The sequence below is a fragment of the Phodopus roborovskii genome, unplaced genomic scaffold (genome assembly GCF_943737965.1).
Source record: "Phodopus roborovskii unplaced genomic scaffold, PHOROB, whole genome shotgun sequence".
Taxonomy (NCBI): Eukaryota; Metazoa; Chordata; class Mammalia; order Rodentia; family Cricetidae; genus Phodopus; species Phodopus roborovskii.
The window spans coordinates 18,434,649-18,459,777 of NW_026126407.1; the positions used below are offsets into that span (position 1 = coordinate 18,434,649).

Below are 25,129 nucleotides of genomic sequence, written 5' to 3' on the forward strand. Positions count from 1 at the left end.
TTAGAACATGTTCAACCTTTCTGTGCTACAGTTTCCTCATCTATAATATTAGAAAAACCCCTAACCTTACAGGTTTTGTTGTTGTGAGTCTAGACTGAGTTAATAGTTATGAAATTGGACTGGGGCTGTAGCCCATTTGGTAGAGAGCTCAGCTAACATGCCTGTAGCCCCAGGTTTGATTTCCCCAGCATGACATAGAAGCAGACACATGTCTGCTCAGGAGTTGGAGGCAGGAAGATTAGAAGTTCAAGGTTGTCTACAGCTATATATTGAGTGTGAGACCAGCCTGGAATATTCATGACCCTGTTTCAAAAAACAAAAAGGTTATACAATTACTTTAAATAGGATTGATTGTGTTTCTGTGAGATAGTAATGGTTTATCTGCAAATCTCTCATGGTGTAGTTAGAAAAAAATGTATCCACATTACAACATCAGAATATACCTGTTACTAATATATTTATATAGCTATGATTCTCTTCCATGAATTTGAAAAAATATATTGTTTGGCATGGCAATCTTAACACTAACTGCAGATCTCTGAGCTTGAGGCCAGATTGGTCTACATAGTGAGTTCTAGGCCAGAAAAGGAGAGACTGTCTCAAAGAAGAAGGAAGAGGAGGAAAAAGAGGAGTAGCTGATACATACTTCATTTAAATGACATTTTGTTTAAATGAACTATAGGCACAGGTAACTAAATTGTCAGTGCAATTGATATTTTGTTCTTGCCTTTGAGGATACAAAAAGTAATTTCGATGGTTAAGAGGATAGTTCTTTCTCTATCAGGCGTCCTTTAGGAATGTTGAAAAACTATGAAAAACCACTGCAGTGTAGCAGTAACTGTTTGGATCATCTGTGTTTTATTTTGGTATTTTTGTGATCTTGTTTTTTTTTTTTTTTTTTCCTTGAACATTTATTCTATCCTTTAGCCATTTTTGTTACCCCAGGAGTTTCTGTGGTCACAAAGTTACTTGGATAGTCTTCAGATACAACCTGTCCCCTCCACCCACTAGAATTTGAAAGTCAGAGATATAACAAAAACACTGTGTTGTCTGTAAAGTTCTTCAGTTTAATTTCATACTGCTGTTAACTTTCGTTTAGTTGTGGTCTCAAAAATAAATTGGTTAAAATAAATTGCTTACAATTCGTAGAATTCTAGAACGAGCATCCATATATAGATCCAGGCTTTTTATATTTGAATATCTTGAAAGAATGAATAACCGAGAATGAGGTGATCTGCTTAAATTGCTGCTATTGGGCAAAAACAAAAGCCACATTTCTGACATCTAGTGTGGTGTTTATGTACCATACTATCCATGGAGCAGTTCGATGATGGATTCTTAAAACAAAATTTGGGTTGGCTGGAAAATGAGCGATCACTTCAAATGTTCAGTGTAGTTACTGAATTTAAAATACTTCATAGCATTAAATTTCTGCAATGAATATACAGTTTAAAGAAAATGGTACTGATATGATTGTCACTGGGAATTACTTAATTTGCTTAAATTTTTCTCTGTTCTAATAAACATTACATTTTATTTTTTGAGTCGAGGTTTCATTATTTAGCCCTAGCTGTCCTGGAACTCAATCTGTGGAATAGGCTAGTCTCTAATTCACAAATTTCCTCCTGCCTCTGCCTCCTGAGTGCTGGGATTAAAGATGTAAACCAGCCCCATCTGGTGAAATTTTTATTTATTTTAAAATTTTAATTTAATTTGATTTTGTGTGTGTGGTGTTTTGCTTGCATGCTTGGTGCCCAAAGGAGACTAGAAGAGGCCATTGGATCTGGAGTTACAGGTAATTGTGAGCTGCCATGTGGGTGTTGGGAATTAAACCTGGGTTGTCTGGAAAGGGCAGCAAGTGCTCACGTCAAAGGCAGGGTCTTGCTGTGATCAGTCTGGGTTATCTTTGAATCCTTTTGCTGGAATTGCAGGCACGTGGCACCAGGCCCGGCTTGATTTTACAATGAGAAGCCCATTTGTGATTAGTTTGTTGCCTATTGCTTCTCACCCACCCCATCCCAGTGCTTTGAAAAGGGCGTTTTTGACCTCAGGATCCTAACTCAAGGCTTTGAGTTGGGCAAGTATGCTACCATGAAGCTGTATCCCTAGCACTGCTATATTAATTTTTGGCAAGTACTCATGCCATAAAATTTATTTCAAAGGAAAAACTGTATTATTCTCTCCTTCTTTTGAGACAGGCTCTCTCTGTATAGTCTACATGGAGTTCACCATATAGATCAGGCTGGCCTCACTCATAGAGATCTTCCTGCCTTTGCCTCCAGAGTGCTGAGATGAAGGGCGGGCATCACCATAACAGCAAATCTAAGGTAGTCTGTTCCACATAGTGAGTTCTAGGCCAAACAGAACTATATAGCAAGACCCTGTCTGAATCTCTTCCCACACTCCATTCCCAAAAAGAAAAAAAAAAAGAACTGTATTTTTTTCCCCCTTAAACTGACCTCTTTTGTGGATTATTCTTGTACTATCTTACTCTCCCAAACCCTGCTATATGAATTGTATTTTTCAGAGATTTGATGATATAATACTTAAACCAGGAGGTCTCCCTTCTGTTTCCTTTGCTCTAAAACATGTTTTTGTTATGCAGACTCTTCCTTCCTTCCTTCCTTCCTTCCTTCCTTCCTTCCTTTTTGGTTTTTCAAGACAGGGCTTCTCTATGGCTTTGGAGGCTGTCCTGGAACTAGCTCTTGTAGACCAGAGGGTCTCAAATTCACAGAGGTTCACCTGCCTCTGCCTCCTGAGTGCTGGGATCAAAGGTGTGCACCAACACTGCCTGGCTGGAGATTATTTTTTTTCACCCCCCCCCCCAAAAAAAAAAACTCTTTCTGTAAACCATGCTGGCTCTAATTCAGAGATCTGCCTGCCTCTGACTCTCAAGTGCTGGGATTAAAGGCATTCAACATCACTCACTGCCTGGCTGTATACTTGAGTTTTTAAATAATTCTTCCTTGGGGCTGTAGAGATTGCTCAGTAGTTAAAAACATTGGCTACTTTTCCAGAGGACTGGGGTTCAATTCCCAGAACCCATATAGAAGTCTGTAACTCCAGTTCCAGGGGATCCAACAACCCTCACACAGACACACATGCAGGGAAAACATCAATGTACATAAAAATAAATTATTAAGAAGTTGTATTATTAAAAAAAATTTCTTCCTCTTTACTTTGTTCCTGGAGTAGTTTGTGTCTAAGAAGAGCCTATAAGCTATGCTAGCTTTAGTGTGTTTGTTATAGAATACACTATAATACATGGCAACTGGTATTGAATAGTTTTTGAAAACTAAAAATGGAAGTGTACATATGTCATTGAAATAGCAGTGAATTATGCAAGCATTTCTTTCAGAAAAAAAAAAAAGTCCTGCCACTTTATTGGGATTTTTGTGAGGATGGGCAAACAAACATAGAGATTTTATTCATAGCCTTTTGTTTGTTCATAGCCTTTTAGTTCTAGGTAATGTTAGGTGCAAAAATGTTTTAACTGGTATATAGGGAAGGAAGTTTAGGAGTAATTTTAGTGCTAGGAAAAGTATATGATTTAGAAATTTGGAGTGCTTGGTTTATAGGGCTATAATGTAATATGGAAATAAATCCAACTATGTTAGTCTGAAACATGGGAAGCCAAGGCTACCAAACTATTTTGATTTCTTCCACTTGTATACTTGAACTGTAGAGTATTTGCTTTGTGTGTGTGTGTCTGTAGTATGGCAGTATAAGGAATGGAACCCAGGACCTGGCTCACAGTGGGCAAGTGCTGTACCAATAACCTACTACCTAACCTCAGCTATTGAATATATTGTGAATAGGGTTTGGTGTGTTGCCCAGACTGACCTTGAACGTCTGAGTTAAAATAATCCTGTCTCAGCCTCCCGAATAGCCGGAATTAAGGTTCACACCATAATGACAGGTTAGGCTCTGAGATTGCTCTGAGGACATCATTATGATTGTGGACTGCCTTTTTCCTCATGCATTTGATTAACTCCAGGCTGTTTTGTTGACATTTTGGTCTCACACAGTTCAGATTCAGAACAAACTGTTTTTAGGCAGTTTATTCCCTTGGCAATAACATAGATAATAATTTTGAACATGTTTGAAGTAATAATAATCATTATTAAAAGATACTTAATTTTGTATTAGTTTAAAATACTTTTTATTTTTGTGTGTGTGTGATGTGTATGGACGAGTGAACATACCATGGTGCGTATGTGGTGGTCAGAGGACAACTTTAGGAGTCAGTTCTTGCCTTCCATCCACTTCTATGTGTGTTCAGATATTGAACTCAGGTCTTCAGGCTTGTAAACAGTGAGCACCTTAGTTGTGTGTGTGTGTGTGTGTGTGTGTGTGTATGGGTGTGTCTGTCCATCGTCCCATTTTTGTGGCCCATGATGGCCTGGAACTGTGTAGTCCAGTCATGCCTCTTACTATTGATTCTGGGATTACAGGTGTAAGCTGCCATCCCCATCTATATTGCTTTTGACATAGTTGAAATGAAGCTGTCGGGTTTCTGAGATAGGAGGGCTGTCATGTGATTCATGATAACCTAGTCTGGGAGACCCTGCCTCAAAAAGGATGTGGGGTGGGGCTGGAGAGGTGACCCAGTGGTTAGGAGCACTAAACTGTTCTAGAACTGGGGCGGTTGTGATGAGCACCTTTAATTCCTGCACTTCAGAGACAGAGTTAGGAGGATCTCTGTGAGTTTGAGGCCAGCCTGGTTTACAGAGTGAGTTCCAGGACAGCTAGGGCTGTTACACAGAGAAGCCCTTTTTCAAAAACAGACAAACAAAACCCCCAAAAAACAAACAAAAAACAAGAAAAAAAAACCCTGTTCTTCCAGAGGACCCTACTGTAGTTCCTAGTACCCACAATTGCAGCTCACAACTGTCTGTAACTCCAGTTCCAGAGGAGCTAATGCCCTTTTCTGGATTTCATGGGTACCAGGCATGCATGTACTATATGGACAGATGTGCATCCTGGCAAAAATGCCCATACACATAAAAAATTATATTTTTTTATATTTATAAGTATTTTTGAAGGAAAGTATTTGGAACATTAACAAAATTTTTGCCTTCTAACAGTAAAGGACTAAAATAAGTATGGTTTATGTCAAATGTCAGTGTATACACATCGGGGGAGAAGGAAGACTTGAAAATATATAGAGTTCTACTTCTACCATAAAAAACTACCAAGCAGAGTATGGTGACTCATGTCCACACCAGGCTCTAGGCAAAGGCAGAAGATTAGGAATTCAGGACCCGAGTTGGCTTCAAGTAAGCTTGAGGCCATCCTGGACTGTGTAAGACCCTATGTCAGAAACAAACAAAAACTTCCAAAAGGAGAGTTGAGTGAGAAGATTTTACTGCGTATCATTTTGTATCTTTTAAAGACAGAAGTCTCACATTTTAATTAGATATTTTTATAGTTTACTTCCCCCCCTTTCTATATTTGCTTTTTTAAGAGAGTGTGTCTGAATAGCTCTGGCTGTCTTGGAACTTGTTTTGTAGACCAGTCTGGCCTCAAATTCAGACAAAGATTTGCCTGCCTCCGCCTCCTGAGTGCTAGGATTAAAGGCACCGGCCACCACAGCTTGACTTCCATTTCTTTTTCCTTTTTTTAAAATTGTAATTCTTTGATTTTGAATCTTTTTTTCTAGTATAGGAAGTGAAATAGAAATACATTTGAAGGACTATATGTAATTTCATGTTTTTTTTCTCCCTAAACAGCCCATTGTTAATCCTGAAATTTGCCAGAAAAACCAATTCTACCATTTTGGCAAAATTTAAGCAAGCTTTTGTTAAAATTTAAAATACTGAACAAGATGGAATTTGGTCATGACCACCATCTGGAAACTTTCTAGCTGTGTGGTTTAGAGACATGTATTGGCTGGGCTTGTATGAACAAAACCCATAGGCCATCATATTCTCTTATGAGGCTTTGTTGTTATTTTTTCAAGAACTACAATCTCCAGAGTCCCAGGAATTTGCCTGGTTTTTGGGCATTTGGGGCTTATAGATTAATTAAGGGTCTGACACAATTTATTGAATGATCTGTTTGCTTTTGCTCAATATTGGTTAGAATTGCAAGTATTATAATTTACCAAATCAGTTTTACTCACTATGTTTTGAGACTTTTTGATTTGTCCAGTTGATTTCTCAATATGTGTATTACAGTTTCCTTTGCATTGCTATTATTGCTTTATGAATTTTAGCATTTGTAAGGTTAGTCACTAGTTTCTTATTGTGTTTACTTCAAACTTTGATTACTCAGGTCTGTGAATTCTTTGGATGAACTTTGTGGAGTTCAAAAAGAAATTTTGAGGTTGGAAAAAATAGTTTTGTGGCTAAGAGTGCTTGCTACCCAAGTCTGCAGCCCCTTGTTCAAATCTAGAGTATTCATGTAGACTTTAGGTAACCCCAGCACTGGGGGTAGGGAGACAGGGAGATCCTGGGGCCTCACTACCCAGCTAGTCTAGCCAAAAAGGCTGTTATCTATGGGTTCTGTCAGAGATCTTGCCTTAAAAGATAAGGTGGAGAATGAATGAGAAAGAGACCTGATGTCAGTCTCCGCACACTGAGGCATAGTTTAGTGTGTGTGTGTGTGTGTGTGTGTGTGTGTGTGTGTGTGTGTGTGTGTACACCTTGCTTCGGTTTTATTGTAAATACTAAATATTGAATGGGAATACTGAAATCATAGATTAATTGTGGGAAAATTGACATCATGTTCTGTCTTTTGTGTTCAAATAATTTTTAGATTCCTCAGTAGACTTTCAGACTTTGCTTCAAATTCCATACTTCTTTCTTATTCCAAAGTATATTAGGGAATTAGGGTAATTTTAATTGTAGTAGGGTTAAGAATTTAATTAAACTCATCCATTTCAGATGATAGAGGAACACAGAAAAGGCTGTCTGAATGAGAGTAACTGCTAAGGCCAGTGACAGGAAAAGAGTGACAGGAAAAGCTCCTCTGGGAAGGTGGCTGGATGTGATTTGAACCAAGGACTGAATTAGTTACATGAATGGTCTAGGACAAGCATTCTCAAGAAGTATAAAGAAGGACCAAGGCCTGAGTCAAGGTAGGACTCAGTAGCTCAGTGAGACGTGGAGAACAAGCTGGAGTTGTTTGGACTGAATAATTGCCTAATCAAGTAGTACTTGTAGGCCACATCACAAAGTAGTTTGGATTTTATTTGTAGTTTGTAGAAAGCATTAAGGAAACTTAAATAGAAGAATGATATGTTTTGGTTGAATAGTCTGATTTTTGGTTGGAGAAAAGATTGAAGTGGGGAGTCCAGTTATAAGATTATTTATAATAAGAGATTAGGAGGGTGGAAATTGTGATGGAGAGGCCTGGGAGCCTTTGAGTATATGTGGCTCTTGCTGGTGGAGTGTGTTACTGAGAACTTGAGTCCTGGTGTGCTGCTGTGCTCTCTCAGATAGAAGTCTGATGATTTGGTTTTGTTTTTTTCCTGTAGAACTAAGTAAATTCCATTTAAAGTAAAATGCCTTCCACCCTCCTTCATTTTGTTATATACCTTAGTTTATATACTCTTTCTTGCTTAAGTAACTTGTATTTGTCTTTATTGGTGGCGTAAAAGAAAGGGGACATCAAATAACATAAACTACTTTTTATGATATGGGAATAACTTAGCCTCTCTAAAACTTTAGGTGTAATAGTATAATCAGAATTTGGAGGTGAATTCATGCACCCAAAGCCTTAATACACTGTGGTGTATAATAAATGTTTTCTTTTTTTTTTTTTTTTTTAAAGAAGTTAACTCTTCTCCTTAGATACTGTCTGTTAATCACCCCAGAACCTAAAGTTAAATCCTGTTGTGGTTTTTTAAAAGTGTATATCCCTCTTACCAATATTTAAAAAATTATATGTATTGGTGTTTTGCTTACATGTATGACTATATAAGAGTGTTGGATTACTCTGAAACTGGAGTTATAGACAGTTGTGAGCTGCCATATTGGTTCTGGGAATTGAACTTGGGTCCTCTGGAAGAGTAGCCGTTGCACTTAACTGCTGACCCATCTCTCCATTCCCTAAATCTTGATCTTAATACAGAATCCTTTTTTGTGTTTTTCAAGGAGAGTATTAGGAAGTAGTAACCTGTTTAGTTTTTACATTTCCTTTGTTTCTTTTTTTCCTCTATTAAGTTCATTTTTACAAATTTATTTATTTTGTTGTTGTTTGTTTTGATGAGGCTTCATTCTGCCTTCTTGGCTGGGCTGGAACTCTCTGAGTAGATAGACCTGGCTGGCATTGAACTCTAGAGATCCTCTTGTGTCTACTTCCTGCGCTGGGACTAAAGGATTATGCTACCTCAACCTGGCTCTTTCTTTCTTATAGTTAATTGGTCTTTTTGTTTGTTTGTTTTAATTTCAGAGGACTAGCTCAGAGTAATATAGCCACACCACACAGTGGTCAGTTTCACAGTTACTATGTAGCACTGCTGTCTTGGGAATCTTGCTTTTCATTTTATGAATAAAAGATCTCTGTGTTTCTTTTACTTATGAATTCTTTCTTTGAATGTTTACTGTAAGTTCACCAATTAATTGTATCCTTATTAAAGTTTTTCTTTTAGTATTATGTTTTCTGGAGGCTAGGGTCATTTAACTTGATTTTCTTTTTAGCTTCTTTTGTATTTTATCTGTCCGTCTTTTATTTATTTTGTTTTATGTGTATGTGTGTGTGCCTGCCCACAGAGGTCAGGAGAGGCATCAAATCCCCTGGAACTGGAGTTACAAGTGTTTGCAATCAACATTCAGGTGTTGGAACAGAATTCCTGGTTCTCTGCAAGAGCAGTAAGTGCTCTAATTGCTGAGCCATCTCTCCATCCCTCAGTGTTTTGTTTTTGAAAGAAATATTTATTTACCTTTATGTTTGTGTATGTATGTATGTGTATGTATGTGTCTGTGCATACTTCAGCACAGGTGTAGAGTTCATTGGATAACTTTCAGGAGACTGTTTTCTCCTTCCACTATGTGTGTTACAGTATATAACTGAAGCTTAGTAGCAAGTACGGCTGAGCCATCTAGCTGGCTCTATTTATCTGTCTTCTAAGTAGGACATTATACTGTCATAAAAGGGTATGTCATGTGAGACTTTTCTTTTTTAACAATAGTGCTTTATGTTATAAGAGAAAATTTATTCTAGTATTGTACAAATTACAGAATTTGCTTAGATAATTTCTAGTTTCTATTCTGGAATTCAGACTTCCAGGTGTTGGCTTTCTTTAAACAAGTCCCAGTCTGGAGAATTTTAGTTTCTTAGTTTGAAACTGGTCCTTTTTAACCTGCCTAACATTCTTTTGAAGTTAGACTGGAATCTTGGGCCATTCTGTGGGAGTCAGTAAAACTCCAATAGTTTATGTAGTTTTAAAAATTTATTTATTTTTTAACCATGCCACAGACAACATTCTTCTACTCTATTCATTTTTTTTTTTTTTGAAATCAGGTTTTATTATTTTACCAGTTAAAAATTAAATTGTAGTGTGGCAAGATGGCTGAGTATTTAAAGAGTACTTGTTGCTCTTACAGAGAACTCTTTGATTCCCAGTACCCACATGGTGTATCATAACCATTTGTAGCTCAGTTTCCAGGGGATCCGATGACATTTTCTGATTTTCACAGGCACCATACGTGCATGTGGTATGTATACATACACATAGACAAAACACTGGTACACATAAAACAGAATAATCTAAAAAAGGTAAGATAGAACCGAATACTTTATAGGATCCTATTTCCACATTGGTGAACTGTGGTCTTCATTTCCACTGTGACCCGTGGTAGATTCACTCTTATCTGAAGAGTCAGCTGCAGACTTGCCACAGAGAAGTATATTTTTAGATATTTTTCCAAGATAGCGTAGGCCACCTTGAAAACCTGTCCAAGTACATTTTGGTTATGTAAAGACTATAGGCTAAAAGCCAGGAGTTCCTCATGAGAGGAGGGTTAATCTTTTCTTTTTGGCAGATTGTATTTGAAATTTTGTTGTTTCTGAGTGTGTGTAAGTATGTATATGTATGTGTGTGTGTCTTATAAGATTATTCAAACAAGTATCTAAGTAGATCAATCTCATTTTGCCATTATTTTTTTGTTTGCATTTTTATTTTGAGGCAGGGTCTCACTCACTATATAGCCCTGGCTGTCCTGGAATTCACTATGTAGACCAGGCTGGTCTCACACTCATAGGTCTGCCTGACAATGTCTCCTGAGTGCTTGGATTAGACACCATGCCCGGCTCATTTTGCTTTTTTTTAAATCATCTGTGTATGAGCCTGGTTTTATTGTTTTGTGGCATTCAAATAAGATGTGCTTATGATATCTAGTTTTAACATTATTTTTATATGAAAGCATTGTGTGTGTTGAAATATATATGAGGTAGTTGTTTACAAAATCTTGGTTTCTTTTTAACTTTAATTTTGGAGACAGGGTCTCCTGTAGAAGTAGCTCTGGTTGGCCTCAGAGATGCTGCGACAACAAAGACTTATCCTGAACTTCTGATCTTCCTGTATCTACCCTCTGACTGCTGGGACTACAAGGGTGTACCCTGACACCTGGCTTGATCACGTTTCTTTATTTTATTTCTTTTTTCGAGACAGGGTTTCTCTGTGTAGCTTTGTAGACCAGGCTGCCCTCGAACAGAGATATGCCTGCCTCTGTCTCCCGAGTGCTAGGTTTAAAGAAGTGCGCCACTACTTCCTGGTTTCTTAAAGAGTTCATAGGACTTTTACATTTCATGAGTCAAGCATGAGTTACTGGGTTTTGTTCCAAGAACTGAATTTACAGCTCATGGTAAATGCATTTGTCAGTAGACCTTCCAACCTGAGTTCAGTTCCCAGAGCACAAATGATGGAAAGAGAGAACCTACTCCCACAAATTGTCCTCTGCCATGCACTCATCCACATACACATATATTCACACACAATAAATGTAAAGATAATTTTCAAAAGAACTGAATTTATAGTTTGACATTGACATTAAAAGTGCCATATTTCCTTTTAGCTCACCTTTAGATGGATTGTTTTATTTTAGTTGGTTTTGAAGTGCAAGATATTTATTTTGTAGAGGTGTCTTGCTACCCCAGGACTGGAGTAGTAGAGGGAATGATGGAATTGTAGAGGACCTGAAAAGAGAGATTCTAGACTGGCACAGTCTTACTGAGTCAGAGATTTTGCCTTTCTATCTTTGGCTTCTAAATGAGATGTTTGAGAAAATTTCCCAAGTTAGGAAACAGAAGGTCTGAACACTTTCTGTTTGTATTATGATAAGTTTTGAGGATGGGGGTCATAAAAACCTCCAGGCTGCATCTAAATGAGATTGGAATAGGTTGCCCTAACCCACAAATTTGTTTATCTTTAAGGGGTAGTCCTATGATTTAGCTACTTATTGCTTATGTTGGGTGGGATGGGTTATTTTATTTCTGAGAAAATTGTCTCATTTTGAGTTTCTTTTACTGTGTAGAGATACCATGCCCATGGCAATACTTAAAAAGGAAAATATTTAATTGGGGCTGGCTTATAGTTTCAGAGGTTTAGTCCATTATCGTTATGATGTGACATGGCAGTGTGCAGGCAGACATAGTGCTGGAGACGGAGCTGAATTCTACATCTTGATCCACAGGCAGCAGAAGGAGATACTCTACTGGACGTAGCTTGGGCATATTTTAGACCTGAAAGCCTGTCCCCACAGTGACATACTTCCTCCAACACGGCCACACCTATTCCAACAAGCCACGCTTCCTAATAGTGCCGCTCCCTATGGGCTAAGCATTCAAACATATGAGTCTATACAGGTCATATCTATTCAAATCAATACAGATGTCAAACTTCACTAAACTCATTCCTCAAAACCAAGGACATTCTGAAGGGTTTTGTTTTTTTGTTTGTTTTTTGTTTTTCGAGTTTTGGAGCCTGTCCTGGAACTTATTCTGTAGATGGGACTGGCCTTGAACTCATAGAGATCGGCCTGCCTCCCTCCTCTCCCCCATTCTGGGATTAAAGGTGTGTGCCACCACTGCCTGGCTCCACTTTTGCTCTTAGTTATTCTTTGTTATAGGGTCTTTGTGCATAGCTCAGGCTGGCCTCGAATGCACAATCTTTTTGCCTTATCCTCAAGGGCTGGGATTATAGATAGACATGTACCACCACAACTCCTTTATCACATGGATATCTGTCTCTCTCTCTCTCAAATCATTTATAGATATACATATATTGTTGGATGTGGTTGCACAAGTCTTTAATCCCAGCATTTGGGAGGCAGAGACAGGAAGGATCTGTGTGAGTTCGAGGCCAGGCTGTTCTACAGAGCAAGTTCCAGGACAGCCAGGGCTGTTATAGAAACCCTGCTTCGAACAAAACAAAACAAAAGAAACACACACACACACTTCATGTACATCAGATAATCTGATTTAGGGGAGTTTAGAGATAGATTACTTAAACATTTCTTAGGGTTGCAGATGAGAATTACTTAGAAAACATTTAGAAAATATGCATGAACATTCATATAATGAAATCTTTTATAGAAGGGAAAATACTTTGTGAATTGTAGATGACTACCAAGATATGCTAAATAATAAGAACAACATAGTGTATGTAGTATGCTATCACTATGTGATTGTGCTTATATGTGTATAAATGTTTCTAAAGGACACTCTACTTTTGGCTGCTTTCTGAAATTGCAGCTAGGTAGCACATGGAGCACAAGGATGGGAAATAGAATTTAAATTTTGAATCTTTGGTACTTTTAAGAACTCCCGAATCAGACCTATTTAGTTATTTCTGAAAACACAAACCCATAACCCTCTACCTCCACCCAACAACCCACAACTGTTGACTTTTAAACCCTCAATCTGAGCATGTGTAGGTCTGTAGATATGGGAATGGCCTTGAGTGGTTTGAGTGCCTGGTTCTACTGAATATCTGCACTCGGTATTAGTGAAGAAGCCAAGACCCGAGTTAAGTTCCTGTTGCTACAAAAGCTACAAAGCACTGTAGAGAGCATCAGCATCTCCTGTTGCCACTGCTGGCTGATACTGGAAGAGCTGCTAAGTTCTGTTCCTCAGATCTATAGTCTGTTAGTCCATGATCTCTCCAAACCTCACATCCTCACAGTTGCTGACTCTCCTGCCTTGGGTCTTGGAGGAAACAGCTAGTCAGCGCTCTCAGATGATTCTTAAAGTTTTTTCTCAAAGTTGTTTTCAAGTTAGTTTGTCGCTTCTAGAAAACTATTTTCTAAACCTAATTGGGTAAAGACTGAAAAAAATGGTGAAATTGGCCCAAGTTTGCTCACTTGCCTCTCACCCCCCCCCCCCCCCCCCCCAGTATCTTTATCTAGCAGGTGCAGAAACCTGGGTTTGATGCCCAGCATGGAGGGGAACAACCACAACAAAGAGTATAGAAAGCAACTGAGGGTTGGTAGAAGTGCCTGCCTAGCACAGGGGAGGTGGGGAGTTCAGGGCTTGTCCTGGTTAATGAAACCTGTCTTTTCTTCTTCTTCTTCTTCTCCTCCTCCTTCTCCTCCTCCTCTACTTCTTCTTCTTCCTCTCTCTCTCTCTCCCCCCCCCCTTCTTTTTTTCCTTTCTTACATTTTTTTTTTTTTTTTTGGTTGTTGTTGTTGTTTTGAGACAGGGTTTCTTTGTGTAGCCCTAGCTGTCCTGGAAATAGCTCTGTAGACCAGGCTGGCCTCAAACTTCCAGAGACCCACCTGCCTCAGTCTCCCAAGTGCTGGAATAAAAGGCGTGTACCACCATTGCCAGGTAACCGTCTTTCCTTAAAAACAAAAGCCAGTATGGCCAGGGGCCACAAAATATTAAATGGGGTGGGTAATGGATACACACACGCACACGCATGTGTGTGTTATATACACATAATATATATATTTGTGTATACATTTTAAATTTTAACATATGGATAATTCTTGTCCCCTATTTATGTATGCATGTATACATTTTCATCAAAATTTTACATATTTTTGTTATTCAAGTGGAATTTCTATATACATTCTACATATATCCTTTTTCACAATATATAAAAAAAAGTTTTCAATTATATTTGTAAAGTATTCCTATCTTAATTATGCTCATTCTTACTTTATTTGCTCTCTGGAGCAAAACCTGTAATTATACTCAAGGATAGGAATATCCAGTAGTATAAAGATAAAGACGTCTCCTCTCCATTTAGTCTATTAATTCAGTGTTTATATGTTTTCTTCTAGAGGAGTATTCTTTTCTTTGAGGCAGAGGTGTGTTAATTATTGCTCAGGTTGGCCTTGAACTTGTTTTATATCCCAGACAGGTCTCCTGCCTCTCAGCTCCTGAATAGCTGGGATTATAAGCCTGTGCTATAAGGCCTGACTCCACCCAGAGGTTTTCTTTGGGTTTTTGTTTTTGGAGACATAGTTTCTTTGTAACAGCTCTGGCTGTCCTGGAACTCACTCTGTAGACTAGGCTGTCCTTGAACTCTGAGATCTTCCTGCCTCTGCCTCTTGATTGCTGGGACTAAAGGTGTGTGCCACCACCACTCTGCGCAGAGTTTTTATTGGACCTGAAAAGAAGACTCCATACTTGAGTGAAAGAGGAAATGTGTTATATACAAAAGGCAAGGGCGTTGAAAGATAAGCAACTATGAAGTGCAGTGAAGGGAAACTTGTCCCAATAGACATCAAATTGTTACCATGCCATCTGTTTTAAAAAGTGTAGGGCTGGTGAGATGACTTAGCTGTAAAGCACAGTGCTGGCTTCCATAGGCCTGGGGACTTGAGTTTGGCCTCTGAACCTCGTGTAAAGGTAGAAAAGGACTGACTGCACAGAGTTGTTCTCTGACCACCACCACCATTATACTGTGTTTTATATGTACACACATGTGTGCATGCATGTGTACAGGCACATCCCTCCCCGTGAACATAATAATAAAAGAAAAACTTTTTTTTTTCAAGACATGGTTTCCTCAGTGTAACAGCCCTGGTTGTCCTGAACTTGCTCTGTAGACTACGCTGTCCTCGAACTCATGGCCTCGAACTCAGATCTCAGAGATCCTCCAGCTTTTCTTTCCCGAGTGCTGGGACTAAGGGTGTGTGCTGCCATACCTGGCTATTAGGGGACCCAGTTTTAGTTCCTGTGTTTCTAGTAGGAATTCTAGTTGGCCTTAATAACCCAGAGACAGATATTGGGGTTAAAGCTGAAGAACAGAGAAGCAAAGCGGCCAGCCACTAGAGAGTTCTCACCACCAATGTTGAGACTGAAAAGGCCATCCTGTCCTCAGACTGCATCTCATACCGCACAGTTTCTCAGACTGCACTGAGCTCCTGTCTCCTCCTGCCTTAAATTCCTCTCTAGTGCTGCTGGGATTAAAGGTATGGGATCCCAAGTGCTGAGATCACCTTTGTGTGAGCTCTGTTTCTCTTTTAGATGGGATCAATTTCTTGTAGCTCAGAGTGGCCTTGAACTAACAGAGATCCATCTGCATCTATCTCCCGAGTGAGTGCTGCGATTAAAGGTGTGTACAACCACTGCCTGGCCTCTATAGCTAGCTAGTATGGCTAGCTTTGCACTCTGATCTTCAGGCAACCTTCATTTGTTAGATCAGAAACAAAATATCACAACAACCCATAACCCCATTCTGACTTTTTCCTGCATGTGCTCAACATACATACATTCAGGCTAAATGCCTATATACATATGAAATAAATTTTAAAAAATGTGCAGAGAGCAGTATAACCAGTGGTTGTTTGTTTACATAGTATTGGTGTTCAAGGAAGCAATATTTTATTGAGCTTGCTTCTGCTGTAAAAACTTTTAAAAAACATTTATTTGTGTGTGCATTCATGTACATGTTCTATAGTGCATCTGTGAAAATAAGACAAAGTCTTTTCCCTTTACCATGTGGGTTCTGGAGATGGAACTCAGGTCACCATGTTGAACCATAGCTATCTACTGAGCCATCTTGTCAGTTCCTCAGTTTTGAATAAACAGTGTTATAGATGGTACTCCTTCCTTCCTGAGATGTATTCATTATCCTGGAGTAGGTGCTTTTTAAATTTAATGTATATTATAAACCATAAGTGTCTTGTTTGTAGTATATGGCAATATTGGATGAGATGTCAACAGAGTTGTATATGTTCTGAAATATGTACCTGTAGCTTACTGTAACTCTGGTACAGTTTTTATTATATGAACATAACACAAAATATTAACTGGAACTGAGAGTTTCTTTAACTTTTCTTATTGTGGTGCTACAGTAAATGCCTTTTGAATGTTAGCATGTGAGTTTTTCCAGGATATTCACTTAATTGCTCAAAAGTAACAAAGATGGCATTTTATTAACCAAGTGTTTTGTTGGGACAATTAACTATTAGTTTGGGAAGGAAATACAGTTATGCCCCTTATTTTTGGGAAAAGGAAAAAAACCTCAAAAAAACCTCTGAGTGTTTAAGAAGATAAATTATAGCTGGGCCTGGTGGCACATGTCCCAGCACTTGGGGAGGCAAAGGCAGAGGCAGGTAGACCTCTGGGAGTTCTGAGGCCAGCCAAGGCTACACAGAAACCCTGTTTTGGGAGTGAGGGTTGGTATTAAAAAAAAAAAAAAAATCTAAAACTTGAAGTCTAATCTTTTTAGAATTTAGCAATGGAGAAAGTCTTTTAAATTTGGAACAAGCATTCCAGAACAAATAATTCACATAATACTCTCTCCTCCCTCCCTCTCTCTCTCTCTCTCTCTCTCTCTCCTCCCTCTCTCTGTCCTCTCCCTCTCTCTCTCTCTCTCTCTCCCTCCTCTCTCTCTCTCTCTCTCTCTCTCTCTCTCTCTCTCTCCCTCTCTCTCCCTCACTCTCTCTCTCCCCCTCTCTCTCTCCTCTCTCTCTCTCCACACACACACACACACACACACACACACACACACACACACACACACACACCCACACCCACCCACCCACCCCTGAGGATGGGGTGGGTGGGAGGAAGATGAGAAAGTGCTCTCAATACAATTGTCCAAACTCTTCTAGCCTCACCGCAGCTCCTCCCTCCTTTCGTCCCTCTTTTTTTCTCCTTCAGCCTCCTGACTGCCAAGTTTGCTTTTATCTTGGGCTTGTGTGATTCCATTTATGTAGACTCGGGCTGTTTTAGATTCCAGGACATGGGACATTACTTTAAACTGGCTTTCTATGATAACCCTTGCCCACCTTGTTCACCTATTTTTTAATAACACTTTATTATAAATATTATATTTCTTTCCAGTTATTGTTTCTTATTGTCTTGTGCCCCCTCACACAAGGTTGTATGCCTTGACCATTTTGTGCCAGTGGTTTGAAGAGCATAGGTTTACAAAGGTGTGATGGTATTTTGTTTGTGATCTAACAAATAAAGCTTGCCTGAAAATGAGAATGCAAAGCTAGCCACATTAGTTAGGCATAGAGGCCAGGTAGTCCACACCTTTATTCACTTGGGAGACAGAGGCAGATGAATCTCTGTGATTTCAAGGCCACCCTGAGCTACATGAGATTAAATCGTACTAAAAGAGAAGCAGAGTTCACACAAAGATGATCTCAGCACTTGGGATCACATGCCTTTAATCCCAGCACTATGGAGGTGGAGACAGGAGTGATGTGTGGCTGGGTAGAAAGAGGAATATAAGGCAGGAAGAGGCGAGAGAAATGCACTTTGAAGACAGGATTGCTTTTGGTCTGAGCATTGGTAGAGCTAAGAACTCTAGTGGCTGGCTGCTTTGCTTTTCTGATATTTCAGCTTTCAACCCCTGATAGGTGACTCTTGAGTTTTTTATATTATTAATACTGGTCAGAATTCGTGCTACACAGAGGTGTGTAGAAAATACAACATTTTACCTTTACTATCAAAATTCATTACAGCAATATGAAGTGTTAAATAGAAATAATATACACAAATCATACATAAATGTGTGAATTATTTAATGCTATTGAACAGTTTACTTAAAAATGGTTAAAACAGTAACTTTTCTATTTCATATGTTTTACCATGGTTAGAAAACAACAGTAACCCCCCTCATACCCTTGTCATTGTAACATCAGTTGATAAACATGCCATTTGGGTTGTTGCTGAGATTATAATAAAAGTCTGTTTAGTCTCGATTAAGTAAAGGAGAACTTTTGGGTTTTTTTTTTTTCAAGACAGGGTTTCTTTGTATTGCTTTGGAGCCTGTCCTGGAACTCACTCTTTTGACTAGGCTGGCCTCGAACTCACAAAGATCTGCCTGTAAAGGAGCACTTTTAATAAGGACAAGGAAAGTCACATGCTGCTTATGAACACTGACCCTGGAAAGAAAAGTCGAAAGTCAATGCTGTTTCTGGGCTGTTTCAGGGACTGTAATATCCTTTGTATATCCACCATAGTTTGTGTAGAGGAAAAGATGCAATGTTTATCAAACTTTAATTATGTGTTTTAAGTAAACATATGAGGGAGCTTTGACTGGCAATTGTGGTTTTGTTTGTATAGCTTTGTTTGTATAGTTATCATTTATTAGGACATTTCATGTTTTAGTGCTTACGAATTCTCTTTTCCCATCCTTTGTAGGTTGTTTCCTAGAAACATGGTTGTTTGTTGGACCTGATCTCACAGCCCAGTGAGGACGTCTTTACTGATAATGTCAAGTTCAGGTTACCCTCCCAATCAAGGAGCTTTCAGCACAGAGCAAAGCCGTTATCCTTCACATTCTGTTCAGTATACTTTTCCCAGCACCAGACACCAGCAGGTAAGGCATATTAGCTGTCAAAATGCGTATATACTTTGTGGTTTCACCTTTCCTATGTAATAGATTTATTGGCTAGTAATGGAATGTGCTTGTTATTACTTTTGAATGACAAGAATCATTTACAGCCAGGTGTGATGGAACATGCCTGTAATTCCAGCCATTCAGGACCAGAGACTAAAGGATGGGAGTTCAATACCAGCCTTGGCTATATAGCAAATTTGAAGCCAATCATGGATAAATAAGACTTCATCTAAAAAATATACATACATGCACACAACGTATAACACGCGCATGCACACCTCCAAAAAGTATACTTTTAATACATACATACATACATACATACATACATACATACATACATTCATCCATCTACAAGGAGCCTAAGTTTCAGAATTTTTTTTGTTTTGCTTTGTTTTGTTTTTTTTTCTGTGTAGCTTTTTGAGACAGGGTTTTTCTGTGTAGCCCTGGCTGTCCTGTAACTCTATCTGTAGACTGACCTTGAAATCAGAGATCCTCTTCTGCCTCCCAAGTGCTGGGATTAAAGGCCTGTGCCACCACTGCCCACTTAATTATCTGTCTTCTTTCTGTGGTTTTCTGTTAGATTTCAGAGATTGAATTCCTCTCTTAATTTTTTTACATTTATTTATTTATTTTGTATGTGTACATGTGCTGGCATACATGTGTAGATCAGAGGACTGGAGTTAGTTGTCTCTAGCTACCATGTGGGTTCCAGGGATTGATATCAGGTTGTCTTCAACCTGATGAGTGCCTTCACCTGCTGAGCCATCTCACTAGCCCTCTCTTTCTAATTTTGATTATAGGAATTAATCACAGGAAAGAGTAAGTTGTCTACATTTCTAGGATAATACCATATTTACATTCTGTGTTGTAGTTGAGGTTTTTTTTTTGTTTGTTTGTTTTTCGAGACGGGGTTTCTCAGTAATGTTTTGGAGCCTGTCCTGGAACTCGCTCTGTAGACCAGAGTGGCCTCAAACTCATAGAGATCCACCTGCCTCTGACTCAAGAGTGCTGGGACTAGAGGTGTATACCACCAATGCCCAGCTTCTAGTTGAGTTTTAAGCTGGCTAGATAATTTGGCCTCTCCTTAGTTTTAGAATAAACATCTCTACCTCAGTGAGAGATTTGATGGTAGGAAGGTAAAGTTTCTATGCGTAGCATAACCTTTTGAAAAATTAAATATGAGGTGAAACTCCCAGCTTATTGAATGAAAGCTAGCAATGTAAGATATTTAAAGGAAAATATAGAAAAGGAATGTTGAGTGTGGTAGCATCTGCCTGCAATTGTAGAACTCAGCAAGTGGAATACAGCAGGTGTATTTCAGGTTTAAGGACAATCTGGACTACATGGAGTATTTCAAAAACAAAACAAGGAAAGGAACAATTAGGTCTTAGTTAGGATTTCTATTGCTACTAGGATCATAAGTAACACAAGGAAGAAAGGGTTTATTTCATCTTTACAACTTTTGGGTCACATTCCATCACTGAGGGAAGTGAGCATAGGAACCTGGAGGCAGGAACTGAAACAGAAGCCATGGAGGAATGCTGCTTCTGGGCTTGCTCCTCATGGTTTGCTTAGCTTGCTTCTTCATACACCTCAGGACGATTCGACCAGAGGTGACACCACCCACAGTGAGCTGAGGCTGTCCTTATCAGCCATCACTTAAGACAATGCTCCATAGGCCAGTTTGATGGGGCATTGTCTCAGTGTTCCTTCTTCCCAGTGATCCCTAGCTTGTGTCAAGTTAACATAAAACTAGACAGCACAAATTGAAATGGCCATCTTGGAAAATAAGAAAGCAAATTATCAATTAAATACAGTTGAGTATCTCTGAGGACCTCTTCAAAATATGGCTTTGATTTAGGATGAGAATGGATATCCTTATGTTTCCAGAGAAAAATATTAATGTACTTGTATGTTTTTGTAGATTCTCTTGTTTGGCTGAAGTTGCTTTCTGTTCCTAGGTTTCCTTTTTAATTTTTGGTTTTTTTGAGACAAGGTTTCTCAGTAGTTTTGGAGGCTTTCCAAGAACTTGCTCAGTAGACTAGGCTGGCCTCAAACTCATAGAAATCCATCTGTCTCTGCCTTCCAAGTGCTGGGACTAAAGGTGTACATGCCACCACCACCCAGCTAGTTGACAGTTTTTTATCATGATTGGGTGTTAAGTTTTATTTCTTCTTGCTCCAGTGCTATCCATGTGATTACTGGTTTTTCTGGATTCTTGTGCTGCTGTTTTGTTTGTTTATATCACTGCATGTGTCTTTGTGTGCTTGTGGAGGTCACAGGATGACTTGAATGAGTAAGTTCCCCTAATTGTTCTTTGATCCAGAAACAGAAGTAACCCAGCCTTGTGAGTTTTCACTCTCTGCAAAGACTTAAGGGAACCAAATTCATGTTTAAGAAATCTTTTTGTATATAATTACCTCCTCTCTAGAAATCTTTAGAAATTCTGACTTCTATAAACCTATATCACTGTGTCTTCAATAACCATGATTGTAGAGCCCTATTTGAACACCTAGGGCTGTAGACATTAAAATTGATCCTAAAAGCTGGGCATTGGTAGCATATTGTAGGTCATTTTGTTCTCGATTTTCCTTTTCTTGGAGCACACTTGTTATTCACTGTTTTGTATATAGTTTTGTATTAAGCCTAAATCTTTTCTTTAGACTAAAAGGGGAATTGTAGTGAGATAGTCCTTCTGTGGCACTGACCACGCCCATTGGGGGGTGGAGCCATGGGCGGAAGTGACCTGTGGAAGGAGGTCGGAGGGGGCCAGGAAAGGTGCTCTCTTTCTGGCGTGACTCGGACAGGAGAGGATCGGGTTGAATTTCCTGGTGTTCATCTGTCTAGGTTGTAAGTTATTTCTCCCTGAATAAACATCTATTCGGCCTATTTGTTTATCCTGATCCTTATTTACCGCAATAGCATATGACTTGGGAGGCAGAGGTAGGTAGATCTCTGAATTTGAGGCTAGCCTGGTCTACAGAGCTAGTTCAGGATATGCTCCAAAGCTACATAGAGAAACTCTGTCTCGAAACCCCCCCCCAAAAAAAAAAGTTTACTTTTTTTCTCTCAAGAGTTCCACTATCTGAAAATAGTTTCTATGAAGTTCCTGTCTGTTTGTCTATCTGTCCTTCAGTTTCTTATGTAGCCCAGGTTAAGTACTGGGGACTGGTATTCTAGACATGCTCTTGTGTCCAGCTAGATTCTACCATTTGATTTTTCTAAAGTTCCCTCTCCCCCATGAGATGGTCTAGACAGTGTTACATGCTCAGAAACTGGAAGCTGCTGTGCACTGTTGTGTCATCTTTTTTTTTCTCCCCTCCCACTCATTTTTGAATAATTCAGAACCTCAAAATCTTTCAGAAAACATCAGTGGCTGATATGTTTGCAGAGTTCTTGAATTCTGAACCCCTCCTCCCTCCACAGGATTCGACTGTGTCATAGTCTTATGTCCTGGAACTCGATCTGTAGACCAGGCTGGCCTTGAACTCATTGAGATCTGCTTGCCTCTGTCTCCCAAGTGCTGGGATCAAAGGCATGGGCCAGCACCGCCCAGTGGTGAAAATGTCATTGTTCTTGGTGAATGACGATACTCTACTGAACTTGTAGAGTCAAAGCTGTTCTTGGAACCTGCTCTGTGCTGTTGTCTGTTTGCTTGTGTTCATTTCTGCTGATAAGTCAGTGCTGTTCTTAGTACCCTTGTTAGTAGGAAGCCTGTGCTTTGATTCCTAAATAATTCGAAAATTAAATTTGCATTATTTGTTTATATGTATGTGTATGTGTTCGTATGCATGCCACAGTACATTGTGGAGGTCAGACAACTTGTTGGAGTTGATTCTCCTCCTACCATATGTGTTCCAGGGATTGAACTTAGGTTTTCAGGTCTGATGGCAGATACTTCTACCTGCTGAGCCATCTTCCAGCCCTCTAAAAATTTAATGTATTGACTGTGGACTAATTTTTAAAATTACTTTATGCTTTTTTCCTTGGTTCTTTTAAAATCTAAGGATTATCATTTCTAACTTGAGAAAAATGTGTTATTTCTTAGGATTATTGCCTGTTACCTGTCGTGGTGGGTATCTTCTCATATCTGTTGCAGTCCTCTGGAAGACCTTCCTCAGCTCTTAGTTACTACTTCCATAGATTTAGGGACTTTCATATTTCAGTGACCAAAAGACCTTTAGGATTCTCTTTCTTTTTGAGGTTATTATTACATATTTTTGATGGTAATATATCTTTTTCTACTTCAAAATTTTATTTACATTTGTATTTATTTACTAGTATTATGGTGTGTATATGTATGATGTATGTGAGTGCTGGAGGGCATGTGCCATGGCATGAGTGTGGAAGTCCGAGGACAACTTTGAGGGTTTGGTTCTCCTCCCACTGTAGGTTTTGATGACTGAGATGAGGTGGTCAGGAATTTTGGGCAAGGGCTTTGCTGGTTGACTCATCCTTTCCACTCTTACTTTCATTTAATCTTTTACTTGTTTCCTTGAACATAAATTCTTTTGGTACATTTAAAATGTTTAAATGAGTCCCCCTCCCCTTAAAATTTTATTTTATATGTATTGGTGTGAAGGTGTCATATCCCCTGGAATTGGAGTTACAGGTAGTTGTGAGCTGCTTTGTAGTGCTGGGAATTGAACCCTAGGTCTTAAACACTGAGCCATCTCTCCAGGCCCTCCTTTTAATTTTTACATTTTCGAATTTGTGAAGTTTCTTCTTAAGTAGCCTGTGACCTATGCTTTTCTGTTACCTGCTTATAGAGAAGAGCTCATTCTATTTGAGCCTTAGTTTAATTTTATCTGTTTATGATTTTTAGAACTTTATTTAATCTACACAATGTAAAATTTTATATTCTAAAGCTTTATATTACATGTGCTACCTAGAACAGTTCTGTTACCTACAACCGTTCCTTTGGTGTCCAATAATTTATTTTCTGTTCCAAGGAATTTGTATCTTGTATTTCATGTAAATGGAATAATAGTATTTAGTCTTTTGAGCCTGGATTAATAAACATAACATCTATTTCTAGTATGTTCAATGCTTTATTTTTATAAGTGCATAATATTGTGTAGCTCTAGCATGTTTTGAGAGACAGTTGTTTTCTTTTTCTCTTCAGTGGCTACTATAATTGTTCTGTGAAAATTTGTATTTAGACTTTTGTTTATAGTTGCATGCTTTTATTTATTGAGCTATATATTTTCCCCCCACTCCTTCCCTCCTCTTCCCTTCCACCTTCTCCTCTGTCTCCCCTCCTCTCCCTTACCCCCAGTTTACTCAGGAGATCTTGTCTTTTTCCCCTTCCCAGGTAGATCCATGTATGTCTCTCTTAGGGTCCTCTTTGTTACCTAGGTTCTTTGGGGTTGTGGCTTATAGTCTGGTTGTCCTTTGCTTTATTTATCCACTTATGGTGAGTACATATGTCTAGGTCTGTTTTACCTCACTCAGGATGACTTTTTCTAGTTACATCCATTTGCCTGCAAATTTCAAGATGCCATTGTGTTTTATGGCTGAGTAGTACTCTACCGTGTAAATATACAACATTTTCCTTATCTATTCTTTGGTTGAGGGGCATCTAGGTTGATTCCAGGTTATGGCTATTACAAATAATGCTGCTATGAACATAGGTGAGCAAATGTCCTTGTGGTGTGAGTGTGCATCCTGTAGATAGATGCCCAAAAGTGATATTGATGGATCTTGGGGTAGATTGATTTCCAGTTTTCTGAGAAACTGCCATACTGATTCCAACAAGTTTGCACTCCCACTAGCAATAGAGGAGCGTTCTCTTACTCCACTTCTTTCCAGCATAAGCTGTCATCAGAGTTATTGATCTTGGCCATTCTGACAGGTATAAGATGGTATCTTAGAGTTGTTTTGATTTGTATTTCCTCAATGACTAAAGATGTTGAACAATTCCTTATGTGTCTTTCAGCCATTTAAGATTCCTCTGTTGAGAGTTCATTCTTATTTTTAGATCTGTACCCCATTTTTTTATTGGATTATTTGGTCTTTTGATGTTTAGTTTCTTGAGTTTTTTGCATATCTTGGAGATCAGTTCTCTGTCAGATGTGAGGTTGGTAACGATATTTTCGCATTCTGTAGGCTGCTATTTTGTCTTGTTGACCATGTCCTTTGCTTTACAGAAGCTTCTCAGTTTCAGGAGGTCCCATTTATTAATTGTTCTCAGTGTTTGTACAACTGGTGTTATATTTAGGAAGTGGTTTCCTATGTAAACATGTTCAAGGCTACTTCCCACTTTTTCCTCTATGAAGTTCAGTGTGACTGGTTTTATGTTGAGGTCTTTGATCTTTTTGGACTTGAGTTTTGTGCATGTTGATAGATATGGATCTATCTGCATTCTTATAC

General features: G+C 38.8%; 1 protein-coding gene across 23 annotated transcripts in view; it reads left to right on the top strand.

Annotated features, from left to right (window-relative positions):
• Ncor1 (nuclear receptor corepressor 1) overlaps positions 1 to 25,129 on the top strand; it is a 143,110-nt gene that overhangs the window by 2,177 nt on the left and 115,804 nt on the right. For all 23 annotated transcript variants that reach the window (XM_051180412.1, XM_051180428.1, XM_051180411.1 and 20 more), the window contains exon 2: positions 18,559 to 18,736. In XM_051180412.1, the coding sequence (XP_051036369.1) occupies positions 18,629 to 18,736 (108 nt within the window). In that variant the 5' untranslated portion in view covers positions 18,559 to 18,628. The remainder of the gene's footprint in view (positions 1 to 18,558; positions 18,737 to 25,129) is intronic.